Source organism: Somniosus microcephalus, chromosome 26, assembly GCF_052327205.1.
Source record: "Somniosus microcephalus isolate GS21.2 chromosome 26, FLI_Smic_1.0, whole genome shotgun sequence".
In the NCBI taxonomy this organism is placed as follows: domain Eukaryota; kingdom Metazoa; phylum Chordata; class Chondrichthyes; order Squaliformes; family Somniosidae; genus Somniosus; species Somniosus microcephalus.
The window spans coordinates 41,325,805-41,337,597 of NC_141012.1; the positions used below are offsets into that span (position 1 = coordinate 41,325,805).

Genomic DNA, 11,793 nt, shown 5'->3' on the forward strand with positions numbered 1-11,793 from the left:
TCCCCATCAAAATAGAAGACCGACCTTATACGGCCTTCGAAGCTAATGGGCGCCTGTTCCAAGTCCTTCGGGTGCCCTTTGGAGTGACGAATGGGGTATCCGTCTTCCAACGGGAGATGGATCGTATGGTGGATGAATACGCGTTGGAAGCAACATTCCCGTACCTGGACAATGTTACCATCTGTGGGCGTGACCAACGGGAGCATGATCAAAATCTCGCGAAGTTCCTAGAGACTGCAAAGAGGTTAAACCTGACCTACAACGAAAACAAGTGTACCTTCAATACTACACGTTTGTGTATTCTTGGTTGCGTTGTGGAGAATGGGGTAATCGGGCCAGACCCTGAAAGATTACGCCCACTTAAGGAATTACCTTTACCTCACACTGTAAAAGCCTTAAGAAGGTGTCTGGGATTCTTCTCGTACTATGCCCAGTGGGTGGCTAGCTACTCAGATAAAGTCCGACCTCTTATTAAGTCGACGTCTTTTCCGCTATCGGCGGAAGCTCAGGAGGCTTTCCTTAATATCAAACGGGACATTGAGAAGGCAGTGGTATGTGCCGTGGATGAGAAGATCCCATTTCAAGTGGAAAGTGATGCATCTGATTTTGCGTTGGCAGCAACTCTTAACCAAGCTGGTAGACCAGTAGCCTTCTTCTCTCATACATTGCAAGGACCAGAAGTTCGATATTCTTCAGTGGAAAAGGAGGCACAGGCAATTATTGAAGCAGTCAGGTATTGGAGACATTATCTCGCTGGCCAACGTTTTACGCTCATTACTGACCAGCGATCTGTGGCCTTTATGTTCAACACTAAGCAGAGAGGCAAGATCAAAAATGATAAGATTTTAAGATGGCGAATAGAAATTAGGAGATCAAGGAGGGGCCATGAAATAACACTGGCGAGCAAAATAAAGGAAAATCCGAAGATGTTTTATAAGTATATTAAGGGTAAGAGGATAACTAGGGGGAAAAAATAGGGCCCATTAGGGACAAAAGTGGCAATCTGTGTGTGGAGCCGGAAGATGTAGGAGGGGTTCTAAATGAATTTTTTGCATCTGTTTTCACTATGGAGAAGGACGATGTAGACATAGAAATAGGGCGGGGGGACTGTGATATGCTCGAACATATTAACATCGAGAGGGAGGAGGTATTGGGGGTTTTAGCTGGCCTAAAAATGGATAAATCCCCAGGTCCGGATGAAATGTATCCCAGGCTGCTGTGTGAGGCAAAGGAGGAGATTGCAGGGGCTCTAACACATATATTCAGGACCTCTCTGGCCACAGGGGATGTGCCAGAGGACTGGAGAACCGCTAATGTAGTACCATTATTCAAGAAGGGTAGTAGGGAAAAACCGGGGAACTACAGGCCAGTGAGCCTAACATCAGTGGTAGGAAAATTATTGGAAAAAATCCTGAGGGACAAAATTTGTCTCCACTTGGAGAGGCAAGGATTAATCAGGGATAGTCAACATGGCTTTGTCAAGGGAAGATCATGTCTGACTAATTTGATTGAATTTTTTGAGGGGGTGACTAGGTGTGTGGATGAGGGTAACGCAGTGGATGTGGTATACATGGATTTCAGTAAGGCCTTCGATAAAGTCCCGCACAGGAGACTGGTCAAGAAGGTAAGAGCCCATGGAATCCAGGGTGCCTTGGCACATTGGATACAAAACTGGCTTAGTGGCAGAAGGCAGAGGGTGATGGTCGAAGGTTGTTTTTGTGACTGGAAGCCTGTGGCCAGTGGGGTACCACAGGGATCGGTGCTGGGTCCCTTGCTGTTTGTGGTCTACATTAATGACTTGGATATGAATGTAAAGGGTATGATCAGTAAGTTCGCGGATGATACAAAAATTGGTAGGGTGGTAAATAGCGAGGAGGGTAGCCTCAGTCTGCAGGACGATATAGATGGGTTGGTCAGATGGGCGGAACAGTGGCAAATGGAATTTAACCCGGAAAAGTGCGAGGTGATGCACTTTGGGGGGACTAACAAGGCAAAGGAATACACAATGAATGGAAAGACCCTAGGCAAGACGGAGGGTCAGAGGGATCTGGGTGTGCAAGTACACAGATCCCTGAAGGCGGCGGAACAGGTGGATAAGGTGGTAAAAAAGGCATATGGGATACTTGCCTTCATTAGCCGAGGCATTGAATATAAGAGCAAGGAGGTTATGATGGAGCTGTATAAAACACTGGTTAGGCCACAGCTGGAATACTGTGTGCAGTTCTGGTCGCCACACTACAGGAAGGATGTGATCGCGTTAGAGAGGGTGCAGAGGAGGTTCACCAGGATGTTACCAGGGCTGGAGCGCTTCAGCTATGAAGAGAGACTGGGCAGATTGGGTTTGTTTTCCTTGGAGCAGAGGAGGCTGAGGGGGGACATGATTGAGGTGTACAAAATTATGAGGGGCATAGATAGGATGGATGCTGAGGAGCTTTTTCCCTTAGTAGAGGGGTCAATAACTAGGGGGCATAGATTCAAGGTAAAGGGCGGGAGGTTTAGAGGGGATTTGAGAAAGAACTTTTTCACCCAGAGGGTGGTTGGAGTCTGGAACTCACTGCCTGAAAGGGTTGTGGAGGCAGAAACCCTCACAACATTTAAGAAGCATTTGGATGTGCACTTGAAATGCCATAGCATACAAGGCTACGGGCCAAAGGCTGGGATATGGGATTAGATTAGGCAGGGCTTGATGGCCGGCGCGGACACGATGGGCCGAAGGGCCTCTATCCGTGCTGTATTACTCTATGACTCTATGACTCTATGACTCTATGAGAACTGTCAACATATGACTATGATATTCAGTACAGGCCTGGAGTATTTAATGAGCCATCGGATGCTTTGTCACGAGGAGTATGTGCTAGTCTAGGTACAGATAAGCTTCAAAGTCTCCACGATGCACTCTGCCACCCTGGGGTTACCAGAATGAACCACTTCATTAAGTCCCACAATCTACCCTACTCTATTGAGGAGGTCCGGACAATGACCAGAACCTGTCATGTTTGTGCTGAATGCAAACCCCGCTTCTATAAGCCGTCCGAGCCAGCTCATCTTATTAAAGCAACTCGACCATTTGAGCGTTTGAGTCTCGATTTTAAAGGTCCCCTTCCATCTAGCGACCGTAATGTCTATTTTCTTAATATTATAGACGAGTACTCTCGGTTCCCTTTTGTTATCCCCTGTCCGGATGTTGTATTGATTTCTTTGTGGGTTCAATGATGAGACATTTATGAAAGAGAATGAGTTTTAATCTAAAGTCTGTTCAACTCTTTATACAGCATTTACAGGAGACAACAAGCTTGTGATGCATCTAGAACGAAACTGAAACCAAACTAACTGCCTTGCTTCTCTCGGTCACATGCCCTCTGCTGGTCAGGCACAAGCAATCAATACATGCAATTAAGGCATCATAATCGAACAGGCAAATACTATCTCTATTTGCTGATATCATTACATCTCCTTTTCTTAAAACAAAAGTATTTTACTTTTAACTAACAACATGTTTTCTTTGTATTAATCTGCATTTTAACTGTAACACTTAATGAACTTACATTATCATTATCATGATCAAGGTTTTTTAACCTTGCTTTGTGTGTTCACATGAAATATGTCAATACACTAGAACTTGAAGAAAGAATAAGATAACATTACTTCCTTCTATAACAATAGTCCTTAAATTTGCTCAATGAGTCTCTCAGGAGGCTTCACGTGTCTTGAGGATTTTCTGATTGATTGTCCTTGAATCTGAGTTGTTGCCTCAGATGATTGGTTCTCAGCTGTGTGATCAGGTTGTTCAACAGTATCAGTCTCTTGACCTGCTGTGGCTGGTCCCATGAGAAGATCTTGATGATTTCTTCTCAGAACAGCACCCTCATCTGTCTGAATGGTGTATGATCTTGGTTGAACTTCACTCAGGACAGTTCCCTTCTGAGTCCATGTGTTTGTTTTGTCTTTGAACCTTACTTGGTCACCAGTGTGGAGTTCAGGTAGGTTTTGTGTTCCTCTGTCATAGTAGTACTTTTGCTTTTCTTTCTGTTGCTCTTTGAACTTCCTCACTTTCTCCCCCTCTTTTGTTTTCAGGAGGTTCTCCGGGATGGGTAGGTTTGACCTTAGCCGACGTCCCATCAGGAGTTGGGCTGGTGACATACCACACTCGAGCGGCATTGTGCGGTATACAAGCATGCTCTGGTAGAAGTCAGTTCCACTGTCTTTTGCCTTGTACATCAGTCTTTTCACAGTCTGGACCGATTTTTCCACTAGACCATTGGACTGTGGAAAGTGAGGACTTGACGTTGTGTGGACAAAGTCCCACTCTTTGGCAAAGTGTCGGAAACTTGCATTGTAAAACTGGGGTCCGTTGTCTGTGAAGACCTCGCTTGCCACGCCATGTCTGGAGAATATGGCTTTCATACATGTTATCACAGCATCTGCAGTGGTGGTGTACAGTCTACAAACCTCTGGATACAGGGAGTAATAGTCTGTGACTACAAGATAGTCCTTCCCTTGACATACGAATAGGTCAGCGCCTACCTTCTGGTAAGGTCTGTCTGGCGCTGGGTATGGCTTTAGTGGTTCTACCGGATTGCTTGCTCGATATTTCAGGCATATTGTGCAGTTTGACACCTCATTTGTCACATCTTGGTTGATTCGTGGCCAGTACATCACCTCTCGTGCTCTTTTCTTACACTTTTCGATTCCCAGATGTCCTCCATGGATCTTTTTTAACATCTCTTTTCTCAGACTCTTTGGGATAACTATTTTACTTCCTTTGTAGGTGATGTCTTCGACCACTGATAGTTCCGCCCTGCAGTTCCAGTACTCTGCCATGTCAGGTGAGCAGTCTTGCTTCATGTTGGGCCATCCATCCAAGATGCTTTTCCTCAGTCGTCTCATTGTTTCATCTTTGTTTGTCTCAGTCTTTATGAGCTACATTTTTGCATCTGCTATGGGCAGTGCACTTATGATCATGTCCACGTAGGCGTTCACTTTTTCATCCATTGTGGTGTTTGCGGGCTCACTTGGGTCAACAGCTCTGGACAACGTGTCTGCTGTATACATCAGCTTACCCGGTGTGTACGCAACATTCAGTGTATAGCGTTGCAGCCTGATCATCATTCTTTGTATTCTAAGCAGACAGCTATTTAGTGGCTTTTGGAACAATGCAATCAAGGGCTTATGGTCAGTCTCTACACTGATTGCTTGTCCTGCCACAAACTGGTGAAATCTTTCACAGGCGTATGTGATGCTGAGCAGCTCCTTTTCTATTTGAGCATATCGCGTCTCCGCGTCTGTCATTGAGCACGATGCATATGCAATAGGTTGCCAGTAGTCATATTGTTGCAGAAGAACGGCACCGAGCCCACTCTGTGATGCATCTGATGATATCTTGATGGGTCTCGCTGGGTCATAAAACCTCAGAACTGGTTCCTCTGTGAGCAGTTTCTTTAGATCGCTCCATGACTTCTCATGCTCATGATTCCATTCCCATTCTATGTTCTTTTCAGTTAGTCTTCTCAGTGGCGCCATCTTTTCTGAGAGGTTGGATATGAATTTACCCATGTAGTTGATCATTCCATTAAACCTCTGCACGTCCTTTTTGCATTGTGGCCTTGGCATATTCTCAATGGCGGACACCTTTCTGGGATCTGGTCTGATGCCCTCACTGCTAAGGATATCTCCCACGAATGTCAGTTCTGTCACCCCGAGCTGGCATTTCTCTCTATTCAGCTTCAGGTTTGTTTTCCTTGTTGCTTCCAGCACTTTTTTCAGTCTCTCGTCATGCTCAGTTCTCGTGGTCCCCCATACTATGATGTCATCCATTGATGTATCAACTCCCTCCAGGTGCTCATAGATCATATGGATTGTTTTGTGATACACTTCAGGAGCTGAGGCAATGCCAAATGGTAACCTTAGGAATCTGTATCTGCCAAATGGACTGTTGAACGTGCACAGTCTTGAACTTGCTTCGTCCAGCTTCATCTGCCAAAATCCTGATGATGCATCTAACTTGCTGAAATATTTTGCATTTGCAAACTGTGCCATGATTTCCTCACGTGTAGGAAGCTTGAAGTGCTCTCTCTTTATTGCTCTGTTTAGGTCTCTTGGATCCAGGCAAATTCTGAGCTTTCCATTCTTTTTGTCCACTACGACGAGGGAACTCACCCACTCAGTTGGCTCATCTATCTTCTGAATCATGTTCAGGCTTTCCATCCTGTCCAACTCTGCCTTCAGTTGCTTTTGAAGAGCAAACGGATCTTTTCTGCATGGATGTATGACCGGTGTCATACTTTTATCTACTCTGATCGTGTGTTCTCCTGGAATGCAGCCTAGACCCTTAAATAGGTCTTTGTACTCTTTCATGAGTTCATCATAGACTGTCTCTCCTTCGCTTTCCACAACGAGGACTCTCTTTACCAGGTTCAGTCTCTCACAGGCTTTTAAACCTAGTATGGCTTGCACCTCCTTTGGCACCATGATTAATGCTAACGTGTGCTCTCTGTCCTTGTGTGTCACTTTGACAATGCATCTTCCTTTCACTGGTATTTCAGTACCTGAGTATCCTGTCACTTTCACTTTGATTCCATGTATCTTTGGTCTAGGTCTAATTTTCTTAAAATCAGTCTCTGATATCACATTAACTTGTGCTCCAGTATCCAATTTAAATGGAATGTGTATGTCATTCACTTTTAGTGTCAACATCCAGTCTCTTTCTTCTTTTTTGTTTTCAGACACAACACCTACATAGAACTCCTCTATGTCGCTTTCATCTACTGCATGGACCTTGCTTTGTTGCATTTGGTTCTTACAGCAACGGGCATAATGGTTGTTCTTGTTGCAACTATTGCATGTTTTACCATATGCTGGACACTTTCTTGGTGGGTGCTGTGTACCGCATCGACTACATGACTTTCGATTGTCCCTTTCATTTTCGTTCGCTGGCCACGCCTCTTTTTTCACATTGGCGCTCTTTTTGTTAAACGGTTTGTGTCCGTTCTTACTCACTGCATCCACGTTGCAGCTACTGTCCACAGTGCTATGGCTTTTCCCAGGTCTAGATCTTGCTCTCTTAGCAGTCTTTCCCTTAGACCTTTATCTGGAATACCACACACCAGTCTGTCTTTTATCAGCGAGTCTGTCAGTCCCCCAAATTCACACGATTTGCTTCTGTTTCTCAGTTCAGTCACATACTGATCAATAGTCTCACCCGTTTTCTGTACACATGTGAAAAATCTGTGCCTCTCAAACGTCACGTTACGTTTAGGTATGCAGTAGGCCTCAAACTGTTCCATTATTTTATCTAACTTCATTTTGTCTCCATCAGCAGCGAATGTGAAATTATTATACACCTCCAGCGCTTCATCACCCACGACATGTAAGAACACTGACGATTTCTTATTATTACTTTTCTCGTCAGCTCCGATTGCTGATAAATACAACCCCACACGTTGTTTGAACCTCCTCCAATTTTCAGCCACATTACCTGTCAACTGAAGCATTGCCGGTGGGAGTAAACCTTCCATTTTTCACTTCGTTAGCTATTCTCTAATGGTAAGTAACGATGTTCTCTTTTGGCTTGCTAATCTGTGGAGAGCTGATTTAACTGCAGATTTTTTCTCTTCATCTCTTTCAGCCACTTCTGACACCATGTATTGATTTCTTTGTGGGTTCAATGATGAGACATTTATGAAAGAAAATGAGTTTTAATCTAAAGTCTGTTCAACTCTTTATACAGCATTTACAGGAGACAACAAGCTTGTGATGCATCTAGAACGAAACTGAAACCAAACTAACTGCCTTGCTTCTCTCGGTCACATGCCCTCTGCTGGTCAGGCACAAGCAATCAATACATGCAATTAAGGCATCATAATCGAACAGGCAAACACTATCTCTATTTGCTGATATCATTACAGATGTGACTAGTGCTGTTGTAATTAAATGCCTCTGCCAACTGTTTTCCTTGTTTGGCATGCCTAACTATATACATAGTGATAGGGGTTCTTCCTTTATGAGCGAAGAATTACGACAGTTTTTGCTATCGAAGGGGATTGCAACGAGTAGAACTACCAGCTATAACCCTCGTGGTAATGGGCAGGTCGAGAAAGAAAATGCGACAGTGTGGAAGGCTATCGTACTGTCTCTGAAGTCATGAGGCCTGCCGACCTCTCGCTGGCAGGATGCCCTGCCAGACGTGCTGCATTCCATAAGGTCTCTTTTGTGTACAGCGACGAATGCCACCCCTCATGAAAGGATGTTTAGTTTTCCAAGAAAAGCTACTAATGGAGTATCGTTACCCACATGGTTGACAACCACGGGCCCTGTGCTGTTGCGCAGACATGTGAGAGGCCACAAGACTGATCCACTGGTGGAGGAAGTACAACTCCTCCATGCTAATCCCCAGTATGCGTATATTCAATATTCGGATGGGCGAGAGGATATGGTCTCTATTAAAGATCTTGCACCTGCTGGAGCTCGAAAAGAGTTCGACTCTGAGAGTAGAGTTTTCAATCGTGGTATTGGGCCTTCAGAGACACAAACCCTCAGTGTGGAAAATACTGATGATTCTGGGAATTCGAATGAACCAGAGTTAGTACTCCGGGAGGAGCCTCAGCAAGAGTTACGTCATTCCCAGAGGATTATCAGACCACCTGACAGACTGAATCTATAGCAGGGGGTGAATGTGATGAAATAACTGTGTTCTGATATTTGTACTTGCACTTGTAATGTCTGGAATGTTCCACCAGGGGGAACCACTAATGCTCCTCCCTGGCCCCGCCCCTCTTCTGGTATGTTCTACCAAGGGCTCGGTCGATGATGGACTCTGTTAACTCTGCCATGATTCTTATTTAATAAAAGGCTTCAGTCTTAAGCTTTAACTTCGGATTTGGGCAGTTATTTGGCACATCAGGGGCGCCACTCAATTTCCGGTCCAGGGCGCTAACAGGGCGTTGCGCACTCGACTGACGTCACGATCTGCGGGCGCAGGAGATCGTGGCGGTAGTGTTTAGCGCCGCCGCAAAATGTCTAGTTAATTTCGCGAGCGGCGCAAACATCACTGCGCCCGGGCACTAGTTGCTTTGCGCCCCACTTGGCGCCCTCTTAAGGTGCTAACGGGAGGCGCAAACAACTGAACTTTTCACCCAAAGTCTCTTGTTACTCTATTGTTTTTAAATCTTTCTGAACTTTGCCTGCAGATTTGTTCCTCTATCTCCTTCCCATGATTTGGTGGCCTATAGTAGATACCCAGCAGCGTAACAGCTCCTCTTCTGCTCCTTAACTCTAACCAAATAGATTCTGTCTTTGAACCTTCAGGCACATCATCCCTTTCCAGGGCTGTAAGAGTATCTTTGATCAATATTAAGTTCCCAATCCTACCCTTGTTTGAGCTAGGTCTCCATTATTGCCACTATATCATAACCCGATGTGGCAACTTGGGTCTGCAGCTCACCAATCGTATGTGTCATGCTCCGTGCATTTATGCACATGCACTCCAAACCCACCTTAGTCTGCTTTGCATTTCTCCTCTGTCTGATCCCTCCTTCTTCTGGACGATTCTTTATTCTAATGCTGTCCATCTCTCACAGTCCTCTGTGCATCTTGTTACTCTCCTCTGATGCTTCATCCTGGTTCCCCTCCCCCTGCCAAATTAGTTTAAACCCTCGCCCCACAGCACTAGTTAACCTCCCCTTGCGGACATTGGTCCTGGGTCTCTCAGCCCTGTTCAGGTGCAATCTGTGCATCTTGTACAGGTCCCTCCTGCCCCAGAACTGGTCCCAATGCCCCAGGAATCTGAAGCCCTCCCTTCTGCACCATTTTGCCAGCCATGCATTAACCTGCTTTATCTTGCTGTTTCTATACTCACTAGCACATGATGCTCGGAATAATCCAGAGATTACCAACTTTGAGGTCCTGCTCTTTATACTCCTCCCTGGCTACTGAAACTTTGTCTGTAGGACCTCAACACTTTCCTTTACTATGTCATGGCTCCAACATGGACCACAACTTCTGGCCATTCCCCTTTGCCCCGCAGAATGTTCTGCACCTGTTCCGTGACACCCTTTACCCTGGCACCAGGGAGGCAACACATCATGCGAGATTCACATCGGTAGTTGCAGAAACACCTGTTTATCCCCCTGGCTCTATGAAAACTGCATTTCCACACTTTGCTGTGCCTCGGATTTGCTCTAGACTGCAATCCCCGAGGTGTCTTCACCCTCACTGATATTGAGCACTGAAACCTGGTTTGTGAGGGCCATGCTCCCAGAGGATTCCTGACCTGCCTGCTTCTTATTATCATGCTGGATGGTCACCCACTTACTCTTGGAACATGCGATCCAGGAAATTATCAGCCTCCCGGATGCCCTGCAATGACTCCAGCTACTCCCTGATTTCAGAAACCCTGAGCTTCAGCTCGAGCAGCCGGAGGCACTTCCTGCATATGTGGTCGTCCAGGACACATGAAGCATCCTGGAATTCCAACATGGCACAGGATGCACAGGCAACAGAGCTCAGCTGTCTGATTATTTACTCAACGTTACTGTCTGTTTACTTAAAGTTGATAGTTCAGCTTCTTCCTTTGCCTTTTAAGTTATATATGTAATTCATGTATTGTTATAGTCATACAAAGTTATAATTTGTCTGATAATGTTATGCACAATTTGCGGTCTCAACTAACAAAAGATCAAATAATCTTATTGCTCACACACCAATGCAAAGTGCGCCTCAGCACAACTAATGCCTCAGTGTGAATCTCACCACAGAGTGAATCTCACCAGAGTGAATCTCACCACAGTGCAAATCTCTCCTCAGTGTAAATCTCTCCTCAGTGTAAATCTCTCCTCAGTGCAAATCTCTCCTCAGTGTAAATCTCACCAGAGAATGAATCTTTCCTCAGAGTGAATCGTGCCTCAATATGAATCTTGTCTCAGAGTGAATGTCTCCTTAATGTAAATCTCTCCTCAGTATGAATCTCTCCTCAGATTGAATCTCGCCTCAGATTGAATCTCATCTCAGATTGAATCTCTCCTTAATGTAAACCTCTCCTCAGTATGAATCTCGCCTCAGGTTGAATCTCTACTTAATGTGAATCTCTCCTGAGTACGAATCCCACCTTAATATAAATCGTGCTTCAACACCAATCACCACTTTCAGAAGAGCGGAGACAATAACAGAAAACTGCGATAAAAGAGACATTACCTTAAGTGTATTTTTGTCTTTCTGCAGGTAGATAACTTTTGGTCCAAAGTCGGTGGAGGAGGCTGATCCCATATCCTGTTGGCTGGGTGTGAAGGAGGTGAGGAGTTACTGCACACGGGAGCTGGACCAGGACAACCACTCCCGGCTCTGTTCCCTTTACTATCACAGCTCCTTCTGCGGTCTGGCAAACTCAAGCAGGTGCAGCTGAAACGCAGAAAGGCTGGAAGGCGGGTGATCTGAAGATGTTTGTCCCCAGCTGGGTGTCGTTGCCTTGGCAAACCAAGTGATTCCAACTGATTATACAAGCAGCCCTTAACAGTGTCTTGAAATTCCTAGCACACGAGTACAGTTAATTACTTGCCTCGTTAGGGACTATCCAAATTAAGAAAATGTGATTTTTAAAAAAGCTGATTGAAACTAGGCAGGGAATTAGAAGGATATTCTCAGCAGGGTTTTCACTCACCGTCTCACTGAAGTGATTTGTCCTATTTTTATCCCGAGTTGCTGGATTTTATAAGGAGCAGCAGTGTTGGGCTATAGAGCCACTCTGTAAAGACAAGAGGTGGCATGACATGGTGCGGGGTGAGCCACAGATCAGCTCCGCTT

The 11,793-nt window shown here is 45.2% G+C and overlaps 1 protein-coding gene across 2 annotated transcripts in view; it reads right to left on the reverse strand.

Annotated features, from left to right (window-relative positions):
• Positions 1-11,524, reverse strand: part of LOC147100408 (high affinity cGMP-specific 3',5'-cyclic phosphodiesterase 9A-like) — a 118,182-nt gene extending 106,658 nt beyond the window's left edge. The window contains exon 1 of one of the 2 annotated variants that reach the window (XM_085968090.1): positions 11,188-11,524. In XM_085968090.1, coding sequence (XP_085824216.1) covers positions 11,188-11,259 — 72 coding nt within the window. In that variant the 5' untranslated portion in view covers positions 11,260-11,524. The remainder of the gene's footprint in view (positions 1-11,187) is intronic. The other variant, XM_085968089.1, reaches the window with a different exon arrangement.
• Positions 11,525-11,793: the final 269 nt, after the last annotated feature.